General features: G+C 36.2%; 1 protein-coding gene and 2 pseudogenes across 1 annotated transcript in view; 2 read left to right on the top strand and 1 right to left on the bottom strand.

Annotated features, from left to right (window-relative positions):
• The window catches only part of RNF169 (ring finger protein 169), an 87418-nt gene that overhangs the window by 28180 nt on the left and 40203 nt on the right, over nt 1–19035 (top strand). Inside the window, exon 2 of the mRNA XM_068556632.1 lies at nt 2174–2247. Within this exon, the coding sequence (XP_068412733.1) occupies nt 2174–2247 (74 nt within the window). The remainder of the gene's footprint in view (nt 1–2173; nt 2248–19035) is intronic.
• On the bottom strand, nt 10171–11434 carry LOC137771327 (small ribosomal subunit protein mS31 pseudogene; annotated as a pseudogene).
• On the top strand, nt 14848–15805 carry LOC137771851 (glyoxalase domain-containing protein 4 pseudogene; annotated as a pseudogene).

Here is a 19035-nt window from a genome sequence, read left to right as displayed (position 1 = left end):
TCTTAACCAGTTTTAGTAGAGTTTTGTTTATTAGTCATCTCATAGTACCATGTGAAAAATAGAATCAGCCAGTGGTTGTTAGTTTTAATCAGCAGAAATGTACTCTGCCAAATTTAGGCAGATAAGGAATTTATTGGGAAAGAATACTGAGTAATCCAAAGTAATCAGCCAGGTAGCTACAGAACTTGGCTTGGAAAATGGCAGCTAAGATCCAAGAGCAAAGTCTGTATGATATGAATACTTTGAAATTTTTTGCAACTTCTTTGAGTCCTAGGGTATTTTTAATTGTCCCTTGTTTGCTTTAAGGAATATATATTTTGTTCATTGAGTTCATAAATATAGATAATCAAGTTTGTTAATTTTATTGTTCAATTTTTCTTTATTTTTATTACCTCTTGATCCTCCTGATCTACCTGTTTTTAATTGTGGTGTGTTACAATTTTTTACTATAATTTTGGATTTATTAATTTCTCTTATAATCTTTTTTTTGCTCTGCTGTAGGTTCATACAAGTGCATAATTATTATAGCTTCTTGATGGGTTGCCTTTTTCATCATTATGTAATTTCCCTCTTTATACCTGTTAATTCTTTTTCTCTTAATTTTACCATGTGCTAGTTGTGTGGCCTTGGGCAAGTCACTAACCTCTCATCTTCCTTATTGTAAAATGGGTATAATACCTACCTTATAAAGTTTCTGTGAAGATTCACTGAGAAAATATAAAGTATCGTTCAGGTAATAGGTTCTCCATAAATGGATTAAAAGTATTTTTTTGCCTTAAGGGTTTTGCTTTTCTCTTCATTCTTCCCCTCCTCTTTTAAAGCATCTGGTTTTAGATACTATTTGCCTATAATTAGAAATGTACTTAAGAGATATGATTAAAATAGTCATCAGGACTTTTTGTTTAAGTGGGTGAAGGTGATGTAGTGTTTGCCTCCCAAGCCCCGGTTCTAATAATTCTCTGCAGCTTGGTAGAGCTTTAAGTTACTGTTTTCTGCATCTGTATTACGTCCGGTGTTTCTGTCTAAGAATCTTCCACATTTCTCTGGTGTATATGAGTCTTTTTAAGGTAGTTGAGACAACTGAAAAAGGACAAAAGTCAACTTTTTGAGGAGCCCACTTTTCTACAACAAATATTATCAACCTGAATGGGATATAGAGTTATTAGTAAGTCTTCAAATAAATACTGTGTTTAAGTCGCTAAATATACATAGGGGTATATCGAAGTGTTGTGTACATTTAAGGAGAGAGAAATGCATATTTTCTCCTTCCTTTTTGATAGCATTTAGGACTTATCTTTTATTCCTGTTCTTAAGTTGGATTTTTATCATTTATATAACCAGTGTGTATTGTGTGCCTCCTGTGGGCCTGGATATAGAGAAGGGGAGAAAAGAGAATTTCAGCTGAGAAACAGCATAAAAGAGTTAGAAGTATATGGCATATATATATTGTAACCAGATAGTCAAGAGATGAGAGACACAGTGCTTTAGAAAGATAAAGTTGTGATCAGTCTCTGGAAAACCTTGAGTGACATGTTGAAGAGTTTTGACTTTATTCTGTAAGCTGATCAAAACCACTGAAGGCTTTGAGGATAAAAAATCGGTTATATACTGAAAATATTTATAAGTTGTATACAGGAAAATAGTCTGTTGGCAATGTTGAAAAAGAAGTAGAAAGAAACATTAGTAACAAAGTATTATGAGTAAAACTTCAGCTTATTTAAAATGTTACTTGGTAACGTTGAACTAGGAGCTTTAAATATAGTTTTCCTTGAGGTCTTTTAACATGTTACTTTATCAGGGAGACCCTTCAGACCATTCTATATATTGATAAAGTAATCTTCCAGCCTGTGTTTATTTTCCTCCATAGCCCTTAGTACCACCAGTTGTATTATATACACACACTTGTTTGTTTATTGTCTCTTTCCCCCCACAATATTGTAAGCTCCATGATAGTAAGGACTTTATTTGTTCAGTGCTTCTCCCCAGTGCTTAGAACTGTGCCTGGTTTATACCCTTTAATAAGTATTCGTTAAATAAATGAATGAGTATTCAAATTGTGGAAGATGACCACAATTTTTATGTGGTTTATGATGTGGGGGCAGCAGTAGGACAAGATCTTGGTTTCTTCCTAGAAAGTTTTGTTAAAAAGTGTTTTCTTTTCCCTTTCCTCCAGAGTTTATATTCAGAGCACCAATCAAATTAAGCAAGCCTGGGGAACTTCGTGAGGAATATGAAAGCCTGCGAAAGGTACAGTATAACAGTATACATATCATTATGCCATTCATTTTCTTAAAGTTAATTGAAATGATGACATTAAAGAATGCTTAGTGGGAGTTTTGATTTACTAGGGATTTTTAAAATTTATAATGCAGAGCCTGTCTTTCTGTACCCTACCTTACACTGGTCTAGTTAGATTCTGTAGCTATAATGGAAGTAGAGTAAACCTTAACTCAGAACCCCTTTTAAGCTGTCCTTTCAAAGATGAAAATGTAGCTCACACGGCCTATCACACACCTGCTGCAATAACGCCACCAAGAGAGGTGTTCTTGGCATTTAAGTGTTAGATAAAAGCTAACATTTAAGCTTTAATAATAATAGTTTGTCTTATTTTTCTTGATCTTGCAAGGTTCTTCTAATTACATGTAGCTGGTATTATCTTTTACTGCTTTCACTCTCTTAAGTACTCCAGAAGAACTGTAACTTAGACTGGTAAGGGTAGTGGAATAATTTTCTAGTTAGAGAACGTTTACCATTGGGAAAGCTTTTAGCTGTGTCCACATCATCTTATTTTTGATGTTCTCAAGCTAATAGTCTGGGAATCACTTGGAAAATTAAGACTTCAGAAAGACTGGTAATAAGAAGTATGTTATAAGATTTGAATCATCCTTCCCCAGCCCTCTCCCTGAACCACCATCCCTTACCCAAGTTCATAAATGATTAGATAATCATTCTACATGTAGAAATTTAATGTTTTATAAAGGCAAATAATCCACTTAATCTGAATCAGACATCATCATAAAACAGAGGCAAGACAATAACATTATGGTGGCATTTTAGACTGAATGGAAAAAAATCAGTATTTAATAAGGTCATGTTAAAAAGAAAAGATAAAAAGCTGTGCTTAATTACTGTATATTTCTGATCTTTTCTTTTAAATGAGAGTGTCAAATGTTGACTTGGGTCCTCATGCTCCTTTTGTATCGGTGTTGTGAGTTTTTTTGTTTTTCGTTTTAAATCAGTTACAAAGCTTTTTTCCACATAGAAACAAATTATTCTCAGGGGCTACATCAAAAGAACCACAAATTTCTCTTAAATAAAATTCCAGAATATGCAGATATTTAGTTTTAATATAACTTTTCAGAAACTTGGAGAATATGGAAATTTTGAAGCTGTCAGCTTGAAGATAATGAGAAAACAGGGACTTGCAGGTAGAAAAAGGAGGTAAAGCAGAAGGCATAGTGAGTGTAGAGATTTTTTATAAGCCTTGGGAGAGAGAAGGATACCTTGGGGAACTGTTCTTTCATTCCTGTTAGGAAGGAAGGACAGGAAAATGGCTTTAAAAGCGACTGATAGCATAATGCTGTTGAGCGAAGCTAGGACAATCTCATTCTGCATAAACTGGATTGGGTTTGAAAAACACTCACCTGTGTCATTTGTGTTAAATAAACGTTAAATAGGTTTCCCCCCACCCATACTCCAAGTACCCAGGTTATCCTACACTCATTGTATAACCTGGAAAATGGAAATCCCAAGTCATAAAATCAAAAGGCACTAATACGGCATACCCATATAATGGAATACTATTCAGCAATAAGAAGGAATGAGCCACTGATACATGCTACCAGATGGATGAGCCTCAAAAAGATGCTCAGTGAAAGAAACCAGATAAAAGAGACCACATATTATATGTTTACATTTATAGAAAATGTCTAGGAATAGACAGAAGTATAGAGACAGACAGTAGATTAATGGTTGATTGAGAAGGGGTGAGAATGGGGATTAACAGTAAATGGTCATGAGTGATTTTATTACAACGATGAAGATTTCTAAAACTGATTTATGGTGTGTTCCACAACCTGGTAAATGTACTAAAAATCATCGAATTATATACTTGAAATGGATGAATTATATAATATGTAAAAATATGCCTCAATAAAGTAAAAAAAATTAAGGCACTAGACATTTGGATGGAGAACTTGATAAAAAAGATGTCTCTTAGAATGCATATTTTCTGAAACAAAACAAATATATAATTATCTAGATGAATCCCTGGGGGAGGGTGATGTTTAAAAGTTTCTACTGAGCAAGCGATGGAAATTAATTCTATACAACTCATCATTACTAATTTGATGTGTAATACACTTTTTATTTAGTATACTTTATTATTTTGTTTAAATGACAGTAAAAACCTTTATAAGGGCTATAAAAAGTTAACAGGAAATTTTATTACCCTAATTCTAGTTCTTTTAAAAGATGTTTGCTTATTAATCATAGATCCCTCTACCCATGGTGTAGTGTTATGCTTACTGAGGTTACTATGTTTCTAAATTTTATGATTCTATAAATAGGTTTATATTTCTAAATATGTTTAATATTTTCTTCCTGCCATGTGTTGTAGTTAATTTTGTCTTTTTTACGCAGAAATATGCAGAGCAAAATGTGAAAGTTCTCCTTTTTCTTATTTTCTACTTTCTTCCCCAGAGATAACTAGTGTCAACAGTTTAGTGTATATCCTAGATCCTTTATATATTTACACACACACACACATATGTTTTAGTCTTTTTTAGTATAAATAAGATCATGATGTATATTCATTTATTCATCATATATTTATTATGTCCTTACTGTGTGCCAGGTACTAGGAATATGATGCTGAAGAAGACACCCAAGGTTCTTGACCTCAGGGAGATTTCATTCCAGTGGGGAAGATGTATAGTAAATAAGCAAAAAAAATTTAATATATATTAATAAAGCAGGGTAAGGAGAGTTAGAGGGGAGTGGAAGGGAAACTTGAGACACAAAAAGACTGTTTTCGATACAGTGATCAGGGAAAGTCTCAGAGAAGGCAACATTTGAGTCGCTACCTGAAAGAGATGAGGGAGCAAGCCAAGTAAACTTAATGAGGAAAGAGCATTCCCAGCAAAGAGAACAGCAAATGCAAAGGCCCTGCGACGGAAACAAGTTTGGCTTGTTTAAGGAACACTGTGGCTCTAACTGAGTGTACAAGTTGTGGAAGGGTGGAAGGGTGGTATGGGGATTTGGTAAGATGTGAGTTGGGAGAGATAGAGGGCCAGATCAAAGAAGGCCTAGTTGCTTGGTAAGGACCCTAAATTTATTTTAGGGTCCTTACCTTGGGAGAGAGAAGGATACCTTGGGAGATAATCATTCTACATGTAGAAATTTAATGTTTTATAAACATTAAAGGAAGCCAGTAATATGATCTGAATTATACTTTTAAAAGGTCTCTGGTTGGGCTTCCCTGGTGGCGCAGTGGTTGAGAATCTGCCTGCCAATGCAGGGGATGCGGGTTCGAGCCCTGGTCTGGGAAGATCCCACATGCCGCGGAGCGGCTGGGCCCGTGAGCCACAATTACTGAGCCTGCGCGTCTGGAGCCTGTGCTCCGCAACAAGAGAGGCCGCGATGGTGAGAGGCCCGCGCACCGCGATGAAGAGTGGCCCTCGCTTGCCGCAACTAGAGAAAGCCCTCGCACAGAAACGAAGACCCAACACAGCCAAAAATAAATAAATAAATAATTTTTAAAAAAAAAAAAAAAAAAAAAAAAGGTCTCTGGTTGTTGTGTGGGGAATAAACTGTAATGGGTCTAAGAATTAGGAATTGGATTTCCTGTGAATAGTAGAGACCCCAAAATAGTGACTCAAATAAATTAGGAGTTTTACTTTTCTCCAGTAACAAAAAGCTGTAGGTAAGCTGTCCAGGGCTGATTATGGCAGCTCTAGGACATCAGGGGTTCAGGCTCCTTTTGTTTTTCTGTTAGACATCTTCAAGTGTGCCTGTCTCCTTGTGATGTGGATCAACCATCGTTGATCCTTCTGTAGAATCCCATCTAGACAGAAGGTAAGGCGGAAGGGCATATGTCAGCTGAATTGGGTCTTTTAAAGAGCCTTCTCCAAAGCCGCACCCAGTGACTTCACCTGTATTTTGTAGTTTAGTGTCACAGACTCCCTCTAGCTGCCAGGAAAGCTGGGAAGCATAGTGTTTTAGCTGGGTACATTAACTTCCTAAGTAAAATTAGGGTTCTTTTATTTATTTATTTTTATAAATTTGTTTATTTATTGTTATTTTTGGCTGCGTTGGGTCTTTGTTGCTGCGTGGGCTTTCTCTAGTTGCGGCACATGTGGGCTACTCTTTGTTGCAGTGCACAAACTTTTCATTGCGGTGGCTTCTCTTGTTGTGGAGCATGGGCTCTAGGCACGTGGGCTTCAGCAGTTGTGGCATGCAGGCTCAGCAGTTGTGGCTCGCGGGCCCTAGAGCGCAGGCTCAGTAGTTGTGGTGCACGGGCTTAGTTGCTCCGTGGCATGTGGGATCTTCCTGGACCAGCGATCGAACCCGTGTCCCCTGCATTGGTAGGCAGATTCTTAACCGCTGCACCACCAGGGAAATCCCTAGGGTTGTTTTAGTAAGAAATGAAAGAATGAATACTGGGTAGGCAGCTAGCTGTTTCTGCCTCATGGGACAAGAATGGAAATAAGACCAATTAGAATAATTTTGGAGTAAGCAATGGGTTGGGTTTAACGAGGGTTAGGATTTTACCAAAAGTATGACAGAGGGAATGATGCAGTGGACTTGAAGGTGTATACAAGGAAGTTGTTGTAGTTTTGGACCATGGTTATTTTAAGGAGGTTGTTTGAGGAAGGAATTGAGGACATGATGGACAATGAGAGTGGTAGAGTCAGTGGACTGGAAGTTTTGATGGTGCTAAAGAATTATAAAAGTAGGGTGACTAGCATGTAAGTGAAGTTGGAAACCTAGAAGTCGTGGTCTAAATGTGAGAGGGTTAAATGTGAGACTGGGAGGTGGTTTAGTTATTGAACATGACAGAGTTTAGGGTATGATTATGGGAGGAGGTAACTGAAGTAGGATGGAAGAAAAGATTTATCTAGAAGGAAGTGAAGAAACTGAGAGAATATACTGATATTGAAATCTTCAGAAATACCACTGGAGTAGCTGGGCAGAAACTTAAGTGCTAAGGTTTTCTGTGAATAAGGGGAGTTGACAGGTGACTACCTCAAAGAGGGGTTGTGGGTATTACAGTCTGATGGTAAATACTTCAAAGAAGCTAGGAATTTTGAGGAATAATATGATCTATTCTGTAGCCAGTTTTTTTTTTTTTTTCCTCTAACAATATGTGCTTTTTTTGTGGAGGGGCAGCAGGTGCTTTCATATAGGTACTTTTTTCATACTGAATGGTATTTCATAGTGTGGGTGAGGCATAATTCATTTAACCATCGATCATTTAAATTGTTTTGCATTTCCCCCAGTTTTGAAGAGATGTTGCACTAAACATACATGAACATATCTGAGCAAATACTGCCTTTAAGTTAGATTCCTAGAAGTGAAAGTGCAGGTCAGATTGTATATACACTTTGTATTTTGGTGGATATTCAAAAGACTTTTTTCAACTTAACTCTCTTACCAACAGTAAAAGAGAGTCCCTTTTCTTTAAATCCTTGCTAAGCCTTTATCATTATTTTTAATATTTTGCTATCTGCTGAATAAAATATCTCATTGTTTTAATTTACATTGCCCTGGTTACTAGAGAGAAGGAGCATCTTGTGCTTACTGGCCATTTACAGGTTTTCTATGAACTGCTTTCTTATAACCTTTAGGTGTGAAAACTAGTTCCATCTTTTGGATATTTGTGATCTTGATTGCTAATGGCACGCTATTTTTTCTGTGCTTTTATAGATGTATTCTATTAAAAAGAAGTTTTCTGACATTTTATGGTGTTTTAAGTAGAAGGAGAAAATTAGCATGTGCTCAGTCCTCCATCTTGTTACATTGATTGGGGAAAGAATTTTGTTGTATTCATTCTTGAATATTTATATTCTTATTATATTCTCTTTTTTTAAATTTAACTTTATTTATTTTTTTATACAGCAGGTCCTTATTAGTCATCAGTTTTATACACATCAGTGTATACATGTCAATCCCAATCGCCCATCTTGTTATATTCTTGTCTGCAGTAAATATATGTTGAAATGAAAAAATAAGTTTTATGGAGAAATTATTTCCATATTGATCTCTTTATGGTTCTAATCTATATAAGATTGACTGTTAGTCATTTTGTGTTTTGAAATAATTGATTCATCCCTATAAATTCTATATATTGGTTGCATTAAGCTTATTATTTACACCATTATTCCTTCTGCTTATACAGTTCGTTAGGTGCTTAACTTTGACCACATGGTTAAATAATAGTTGCTTTATATTAGATTTTGGAAACATATAATCCAGCATGCCCTTGTTTGTCTTCTTTGAATCATTAGACTCTGAAAGGTTAAAGTTAGGGGAAAAAAAAACAGCCTTTGCTTCTAGACTGCTTATCTCCCTTGTTTCTGTAGTGGGAAAGATGAACTACTTTTGATAATTCTGCGGATCACGTGAGTGGTTTAGGCTTTCTCTGAATTGGTTTCCTGACCTATCCATTTTCTTTTTTCTCCCTCACCACTGGTTCGTTTTTGAGGAGTATTTTCTCCCCATTGCTGGCTGAATTATTCAAGTAGTAAGCATGCAGTTCTAGTCCTTAAAGGCCAGAGCACAGAGTAATCAGATATGGTCAATGGGTTACTGAAGTGAGTAATGACTCTATAAGGCAGACATTAACTTTTCTGAAGGAGTTTTGTAAAGGTAAGTAAACTTTTAGGGCCTAATCATCTTTGAAATAATATATCTTTAAAGTTCCTTTTATTATTTTTCTGCCATAAACTGTAAAATATAATGTACTTTATTAAAGCTCGAACATTTCACTTAAATCTGTTTGGCTGTACAGTGCATCATGAGCTGAATATTGAGCTGGCCTTTCCCTTATTTTTTTAATTTACTTATTTTAAAAGAAGCTTGTATTTATTAAAATATGTTCTGTTGTACCATGGAAGCAGCAGGTTGTTTGCTTATTTAAAAAATTTTTCTCCTATTAGATTGTAAAATCTTTCAAGATGGATCTGTTTGTTTAGTCTCTTTAACTCTCCACCACTTCTAATATAATATCTTGCACTTATATATTTATTACATACGGATTGAATTGTTGATCATCCAGTTTCAAAGCCCCTTCTTTTAAGAGAAATGACTTGTGTAAGGATATACAGCTGGTTCATGATAGAACTAGATGTATTTTAAGATTTCTAGAGTTCTTTTTACTACATTATTTTCTATTCTTCTTCCTCTGAAATGTTAATATGTAATCTTTGAGGAAATGCATACTTGGGTATGTGCTGATGTGCATCTTTCTAGAATAAGAAATAAATACAGAATCTCATAGTACATCTTTAAGAGCAGGTAAGCTGTATGGTACTAAGAAGGAAAAACTCTCAAAAGAATGTTTTAATTTTGACTGCACGAGGGAACAACTGTTTAGTTTATAGGATGTTCAAAATCTGAAAATGTTAACGTGGTTGTTTTTTGCTATTTACAACTACCCAGACAAGGAGAAACAACTTTATCAAGTTATATGCTTTTCAAAGAATTTGGGAAATTCAAAGCATGATAAAATTTAATTAGAATTGCAGGTTATTCATGTTATATCTGTAATGCCCTGTTTTTCCTTGTCTCTTTCATTTATGAGAGGAGACGATCAATAGTTATAAGGTTACTACATTAGTATAATATTTTATATGGTTTAGAGACTAGTTTAAATAAAATCATTTCAGTGCTACTTGAAAGCCAAATGAGAGAATTTTCTAGAAACAGTCACAACTCTTCTGTCCCTAGTACAAAATAAAACATTTTGTTCAAGTATCTGATTAGTGAAGCTTATAGTAAATTTAAACAGCTTTATTTTTTCTTATTTATAAAAGTAAGCAGAATTATAAAATTCTGTGAATTGTAAAAAGAAAAAAAATTATAAGATTTAAAGGAGAAAGGGAAAATTACCAGTAATTCTGCCACCTAATAACCATATTTAAATGTTTATCATATTTTTTTCTAGTCAAATTATTTTATTTGGTTATAATACCAATCTCCAATAGCTTGAAATAAAAATTTCCAGTTGAACTGTATGCCACTCTCTTTTAGAACGTCCTGTTTTTCGTTAAAATAATTTCTAAACCACTCTACGTGTTCGACCTTCTGCTTAACACTCAGATATGGGTTTTTGGAAAGGCCAGGTCACCAGCTCCATGAAGTGGCGAGTTGATCCTTGTTTTGGAAAATCCTCCAGGTATTTATCCAGAAATATATGTTCATGAAATTCTGAACCCTTATCATCAAAACCTGCTTCATTGTTAATTGGGACTCCCACAGGTTCTCCTCTTTTGTCCATTGGCTCATCTCTTCGGAATCGTTCTGAAAGGACTGTTCATTGACTGCGCTAACTGCTTCGCAAATTCCACAATCCAAAGTGAAGGTGCTGTCTCTGTGTGTCAGGTGCCTCTTTAGTAACTGCCTTAAGCCCAAAAATATTAAGCCTCTTGCCTTTGAATATATTTTTCCTAAAACTTGTTCTAAGCTCAGTGGTCTTAAGATCAGGTTGAAGTTCCTGACCAACATCATCATCAGCTCCTTCATCAAACTGCATCTGATTCACTAGTCTTGTACTAACTCTAGCTGGGGCAGGCAGATCTGGCAACTTTCGTAGCTGATATGATGTTACTGAAACTAATTTTAGGTCTTTCGCCCTCTTTCTGTGCCCTTGAGTCTTCCTTGGGCTGCTGGAGCAGCTCTGACTTGGTCGTCTGCTTGTCAAAAGGGAGAGTCTGCAACAGCAGATGCAGCCACCACCAACTCAGGACTCAGGGACTCACTTCTCTTTTGGGGGCATCTTCTGGAGCTTTTTGAAGTCTGCTAGTTGTAGCCTCCACACTTTTAAGTTGTCTTCTGTTGGGCGGCTTTGTTGTTTGTACATTTACTGTGCTTTCAACTTTTCATGCCCTTGATAATATTTATCAAGTCTTTTTTCTTATTCTTCTTTACACTGTCTTGGCTGTCTCTCTCCTTGGAATCTCATGGATTGGAGCCAAATCTTATCTTTCTTGCTGTAGATCATGCTGTTAGTACCAAAATATCTTTGGATATTATTTTTTTTGTTCTGACTGTTATATTCAGAGAAGGAAATAACACAAATCGCAGCTACCAATTCCTCTGGGCCTCCAGAGCACAAAGGGAGGTGGGAAAGGGGGCAAAGGGGTAGGGTCCCCCAAACACTTGGAAACATTGTGAAGAAACAAGCTGAAGTGGGAATACAATCGGGGTAGTACATCCTCTGCCAAACATGCCCCACCCCTATTACACTTAGTGAATAAGTCAGACAGAGAGAGACCAATACTGTATGATTTCACTCATATGTGGAATCTAAAAAACAAAACAAATGAACAGACATAACAAAACAGAAACAGTTATAGATACAGAGAACAAACAGGTGGTTGCCAGAGGGGAGAGGGGAGGAAAGAAATAGGTGAGGGAGCTTAAGAGGTACAGACTTACAGTTGCAGAACAAATGAGTCATGAGTATGAAATGTACAGTGTGGGGAAATATAGTCAATTACTATGTAATATCATTGTATTGTGACAGATCATAACTAGATTTATCATGGTGATCCTTTTGAGTACAGAAGTATTGAATCACTATGTTGTGTAACAGGACCTAACATAGTGTTGTAGGTCAGTTGTACTTCAAGAACAAACAAGCAAACTTACAGAAAAAGAGATCAGATTTGTGGTTACCAGAGGCAGGAGGTGGTGGGAAAGGGAATTGGATGATGACAGTCAAAAGGTATAAAGTTCCAAGTTATAAGATAAATAAGTACCAAGGAGATAAGGTACAACATGATAAATATAATTAACACTGCTGTATATGAAAGTTAAGAGAGGGACTTCCCTGGTCGCACAGTGATTAAGAATCTGCCTGCTAATGCAGGGGACACGGGTTTGAGCCCTGGTCCAGGAAGATCCCACATGCCACGGAGCAACTAAGTCCATGTGCCACAACTACTGAGCCTGTGCTCTAGAGCCCACGAGCCACAACTACTGAAGACCACGTGCCTAGAGCCCGTGCTCCACACAGGAGAAGCCACGACAATGGGAAGACTGTGCACCGCAACAAAGAGTAGCCCCTACTCACTGCAACTAGAAAAAGCCCGCATGCAGCAACGAAGACCCAATGCCCCCCAAAATAAATAAATTAATTAATTTTTTAAAAAAAGAAGAAAGTTAAGAGTAAATCCTGAGTTCTCATCACAAGGAAAAAAATTTTTCTTCTTTAATGTTGTATCTGTATGAGATGATGGATGTTCTCTACACTTACTGTGGTCATCATTTCATGATGTATGTAAGTCAAATCATTATGCTACACTTTGAACTTGTACAGTGCTGTCAATTGAGATACAATGTCAATTGTATGTCAATAAAACTGGAAGGAAAAATGTTTATCATAAACTTAAGCTTAAGACTTTTTACAAAATAGATTTAGGATCACACTTTACATGCCATTTTTACTGACCGTTTTATTTAACATATCATATGAAGCTTTCCATATCAGTGTATTTCGATCCATGCCAACATTTTTAATGGCGATATAAAATAACAGAAAATATCATTGTGATATATTACATGCATGCCAATATTTTACTTAAAGCCAAACCATTCAAGAATCAGAAATCACTTTTAAAAATATGATATTAAAAACGATTCCACAAGATAATTTGTAAAATTTCCCATCTCTATCCAAATCTGTGTAAAAATTCACTGGTAATCTGCTTTGAGTAAAATTGCAAGCTTGGTTTTATTTTTCTGGATTCAGATGAGAGTTTAAAACCTCCTTTTGCTGTTTACATCTGAGAGTCAACTTTTTGTTTGTTTATCTCAAACTTTAAAAAAAAATTGCAGGTGCTCAGTAAATCACAATACAAATGATGTGCTATTTTGCCCTTAGCTGTGAGAGGCAGTTTATTAAAGTGCTTAAGAGCCATCTGTCTAAGTTCAAATCCTGACTCTCCATGTGAATTTGGGCAAGTTAGTTCATCTCTCCACTTCTTAGTTTCCTGGTCTGTAAAATGGACCCCATAGTACCTAGCTTATAGGGTTATTGTGAAATAGTGCCTGGCACATAGTAATCCATATATAAGAGTTATTATTATTCTTTAAAACTTGGAATTTAAAAAAATCTAGCACAAAGTAACCCCCCTCCATTACTGACATTTTTTAATTTGTTCATTTGAGTGAGAAGTGGCTGACTGTCAAAAAGTCATGGTTGGAAGCTGGAAAGTTAGTGGTATGAACCATAAATGATTCCCAGTTTTCTTTAACTTTGGACAGTGAAGACCTGTCTTTGCCTTTTCATAATCAATGACTTAGAGCTCTTACTTTATACTTCTTGTGAGTGCACGCCCCTTCATTTAGCCTTTTAGCTTGGCAACTAAACATATGACTTAGTATCTGCTGGTTCCATTTATGTATAAACTTTAACACTTAAAATTAATTTTATATGCATTTCTGTAGAGCACATGTAATAATTTAAAACCTATATTGAAGTAATTTAAAACACTTTATTACATAAAGGAGAAAATTTGTAAAATGTTATATTGGCATAAATATTTACATATACTTTATTCTAAACATAACATTTAAATTGAAAGGTGTTTAAGAATTTAAAGTGAAGAGAGCATAGTGTCATCAGTGTGATTTTGTTAAAATTAGGTAAGAATCATAAGAGCAAATAGTTGCTTTGGTGCTATTTATGTGATTGTTCAAGTAGAAGTCATGGCTTTTGCCTTGTATGCAAGATTTGCTATGATTTCTTGATTCTGTGAGATGGAAGCATCAAGTAGTCCTTACTTACCCCGAACACTTTCTTTTTGTGGGTAGCATCAGCAATAGTCACCAATTAGACCCTGTATAAGTGGTAACTGTTAGTATCAAATGAGAGCCTAGGAACCAGATGGAAGATGCAAAGCATTGATCACTATAGATACCAAAGTAAATTGAAATGTTCTGACATTAATTTGAATATCTAACAAGTTCATCATGGTCTGGAGCAGTGTTTCTGAAGCAGTGGTCCCCAACTTTATCAGCTTATAATATATACTCTTTTCATAACCCCCTTAACAATTTAAAATATTGTTAATGTCTTCTATTAAAGAATAAGCCCTAGATAAGCAACAAAAATGTATTCAACCTATTTATTGAGGTATTTAGTGGGTAGAACCTTATGGACTGTAAGTATATGATTTGTTAGATTGTTAAAAATATATTGAAAATTAAAGATTTCCATTGCTACCTTTGTGAATCTTCTTAAGGGTCTGGGGTCCCAGTTTGAGAACCTTTGGCCCAGAGATAACTAGAAAATGTAAGAAATGAGTTATATATGTATAACTCATATAATTTACTGTATGTTTTTATATATAATCATATTTTATAGGAAAAATCTGTTAGTTGTGTGTTAGGGGAAAGATTAAGGAAACACCATGAGGCTAGAAGGTCCTACAACTCTCACAAATTATTTCTGTAGTCTACTGTCATAGGATGGTGGACCATTTTACCAATTTAGATATGAAAATGAGAAAATTATGGATGCATGAGCCTCTAATCTTTAAAGTGCCATTGGGATTACTGTGCTGGTGTCATCTGTGGGCAGTGCGGCGCTGTACGCGTGAGGGGTGGGTAGTGTAGGTGTTCATGGCGACTCTCAGGGCTCTGCACTTCGTGTTCCAAGTGGGAAACCGCTTCCAGGTGGTGTGTTTCTATTGTGATGTCCTGGGGATGAAGGCCTTATGATGGGAAATGGAGTAAATCAGTGATAAAATTTGGACCTGAGGATGATCATTTTGTTGCAGAACTGACTTAACAGTTATGGCATCGAAGACTGTAGCTTGGCAATGACTTCATGGGTATCACGCTTGCTTCTAGCCAGGCTGTCTGCAAAGCCAGGAAGCTGGAGTGGCCACTCAATGAAGTTGCAGTAGGTGTTTTTGAAACCAAAGCCCCCAGAGGATATAAGTTCTATTTGCAGAACCGCAGTCCACCTCAGTCAGATCCTGTATTAAAAGTAACTCTAGCGGTTTCTGATCTTCAGAAGTCCTTGAACTACTGGTCTAATCTGCTGGGAATGAAAATGTATGAAAAAGATGAAAAGAAGCAGAGAGTTTTGCTGGGCTATGCTGATAACCAGTGTAAGCTGGAGCTACAGGGCATCCAGGGGGCAGTTGATCATGCAGCAGCTTTTGGACGAATTGCCTTTTCTTGCCCCCAGAAAGAGTTGTCAGACTTAGAAGACTTGATAAAAAGGGAGAACCAAAAGATTCTGACTCTCCTCATGAGTCCGGACATTCCAGGGAAAGCAACAGTGCAAGTGATCATTCTGACTGACCCTGATGGACATGAAATTTGCTTTGTGGGGGATGAAGCATTTCGAGAACTCTCGAAGATGGATCCAGACGGAAGCAAATTATTGGCTGATGCAATGGCAGAAGTAAAAAGAGATGAATGGTTTGCTCCACAAAATAAACCAAAGGCTTCAGGTTAACTGAAGACATCACGTGGAACAAGCATTAGTGATTCCTGTCGAACACCTGTGAGGCCTGATGTGTGATAAATGCTCTCACAACTTGATGGTTTCCTATACAGGCAAAGAGGCTGGGGTGGTGAAAATTTGTGTATTTTAACCTTTGAGAGCTCTGATATATTTTAGAGAGAAAATCCTATCATTATCAGTCCATTTAGAGGAGAACTCTTGCTGTCATCTGCGCTGTCACTGTAAGGCCACATTCTGTGTGTGACTGTGTTAGATAAGTCATAAATTCTTCTCCAGCCTGGGACAGCTATATGGAACATTATCTTTGGTTGGGGATGGAGGGAATTTTGATAAGCATGTAGATTTAATGAGAACAATTAAATCCAAATTTTAAAAAAAATGCCATTGAGCAGCACTCTTCCCACGAGCCCTGTGTTCATAGCACTGTCGGGTTGGTTACCTTTTATTGTGGAATTGAGAGAAGCTCCCCAAAGCATGGGGACTGGTAGAGTCACCAAAATAGGTATAGTTTGTATTGTAGAGAATATTTGTTGGAAGACCTTTTAAAAATTGATTAGTCCCATCACATCTTTCATTTCAATCACATTCTTACAGAATATAAGCACCATGCAAACAACTTTGTCATTTTTGATCAGGGCTGTATCCTCAGCACTAAAAGCAATGCCTAACACATAGACTCTAGTGCTCTGTAAATATTTGTGGAATTAAACTTATTGAATACAGGCCCTATGTCCAGAACTAAAGTGGGAGGGGGGAAATCAAGGATGAATAGCATGGTTCCAGGTTGAAAGAAGCTCATAGTGTCTGAGGGAAGGAAAATTTGAAAACAAGCAACTGGACACAAGCAATTTGTGTTAAAAATCCATGATAGAAAGAAGTATGTTCTGGATGTTATGAAATGTATTTTAAAATATTTCATTTGAAACAGTGTGGTGTATATGTGTTTTACTTTAAACTCTAAGGATGGCTAGTTAACATTGAAGTACTAATAGGGAATACATACTCTGGAGTAGTAACTTGGCATTTGAGAGACTATAATCAGAACTTTCTCTGCATAGGCTCCTATAAGCCCTTCAATTATTTCTATAATCACCCAGCATCTGAGGTTTTTTAACTTGCACAATGGATGTTATAAATGATTTCTAAATTTTTAATTTGTGTAATATTTAAACAAATATTTAAAAAGAACAAGAAAATGAACAATAAAACCCCTGTATACCCATCACTCAGATTCTACAGTTATGAAGGTAAATAATTTTTCGTGGTGAAATGAATATTATTCCAAGACATATGGATTAGCTACAAATATTCTATAGGCATCTCCACCCTTGCATGAACAGGATTTAAGAATCTAGTGAGCTCAACCATCTATTCCTTTGATGGCGCCTTGCCCTATGGCTAGGAATTCTGTTTGCCCCTGTGTTTAGCTGTTAGACATTCAACTACCTGATTCTAATCAGAAGACGAGTTGAAGCCTCCTACTAGGATATTGCCTTGAGTAAACCTGTCATACAGATTGTTTATTGTAGTATCTAAAAGGATAGAAAGCTAGCTGGAACTTCATGATACTTATATAATAGGTTGTGCTGTAAAATATATATGGCATAAAATTTGCCATTTTAACCGCTTTAAGTGTACAATTCAGCGGCCTTAAGTACATTCACAGTGTTGTGCAATCATCACTGCTTTCTTTTTCCAAAATATTTTGATTACTCCAAACAGAAACTGTGTACCCATTAATATCTCCCCATTCTACCATCACCCCAGGCCCTAGTAACCTCTAACCTTTTTCTACAAATTTGCCTATTCTAGATATGTAAGTGGAATCATATCATATTTGTCCTTTTGTGACCTGGCTTATTTCACTCAGCATAATGTTTTCAAGGTTCATTCACATTGTAACATGTTTTAGTACTACATTCCTTTTTTTGGCTGGATATCCCATTGTATGCATATATCACATTTTGTTGATCCTTTCATCTCCTTCCCACTTTTTGGCTCTTGTGAATAATGCTGCAATAAACATTGGAATACAAGTATCTGTTTGACTCCTGGTTTTATTGTGGGTATATAATTAGGAGTGGAATTGCCGGGTCATGGGAATAATTGAATGTTTAATTTTTTGCGAAATCATCATACTGTTTTCTACAGCAGCTGCACCGTTTTACATTCCTACTAGCAATGTATGAGGGCTCCAATTACTCCATGTTCTTGTTAGCACTTGTTACTTTCTGATTTTTAAAAAAATAATCATTCTAGTGGGTATCTCATTAGGTTTTGATTTGCATTTCCCTAATGAATAATGATGTTGAGCCTTTTTTCATGTGCTTATTGACCATTTTATATCTCTTCTTTGGAGAAATGTCTATTCAAGTCTTTTGCTTAGTTTTTTTTGCTTTTTTTGTTTTTGTTTTTTAAATGTACATCCTAGTTTTTTCTTTTTTTTTTTAAACTTTGGGTTTGTTTATTTATTTATTTATTTATTTATTTATGGCTGTGTTTGGTCTTCGTTTCTGTGCGAGGGCTTTCTCTAGTTGCGGCAAGTGGGGGCCACTCTTCATCGCGGTGCGCGGGCCTCTCATTATCGCGGCCTCTCGTTGCGGAGCACAGGCTCCAGACGCGCAGGCTCAGTAATTGTGGCTCACGGGCCTAGTTGCTCCGCGGCATGTGGAATCTTCCCAGACCAGGGCTCGAACCCGTGTCCCCTGCATTGGCAGGCAGATTCTCAACCACTGCGCCACCAGGGAAGCCCTTTTGCTTAGTTTTGAATTGGGTTGTTTGTCTTTTGGTTGTTGAGTTGTAAGAGTTTTTTATGTATTCTGAATATTAAATCCTTATCAGATACATGATTTACAAATATTTTCTCCCACTCTATAGGTTGTCTTTTCACTTTTTTGATAGTGTCCTTTGCACAAAAGTTTTAAATTTTGATGAAGTCCAATTAACCTGTTTGTTCTTTTTGGCATAAGTTGTTTATGCTTTTCTATTTGGCTTTTTCACTCAGCATAATTATTTTGAGATTCATTCACTTGTTACATGTATAAATAGTTTATTCTTTTTTATTGCAGAGTACTATTTCATTGTATAGATATGTCACCATTTGTTTATCTATTTGCCTGTTAATAGACATTTGGGTTGTTTCCAGTTCTTGGCTATTACAAATAAAGCTACTGTGAACATTCACATGCAAGTCTTTGTATAGAATAACATTTTTTTTCTCTTAGGTAAATACTTAGGCATGAGATGGCTGGATCATATGGTAGGTGTGTGTCCTTTTTTAAGAAACTGCCAAACTTTTCCAAAGTGGTTTTACCATTTTAATTCCTACCAGT

The sequence above is a fragment of the Eschrichtius robustus genome, chromosome 11 (genome assembly GCF_028021215.1).
Source record: "Eschrichtius robustus isolate mEscRob2 chromosome 11, mEscRob2.pri, whole genome shotgun sequence".
Classification (NCBI taxonomy): Eukaryota; Metazoa; Chordata; class Mammalia; order Artiodactyla; family Eschrichtiidae; genus Eschrichtius; species Eschrichtius robustus.
Note: the sequence above shows the minus strand (reverse complement) of the source record. Positions and strands in the feature narration are given on the sequence as shown.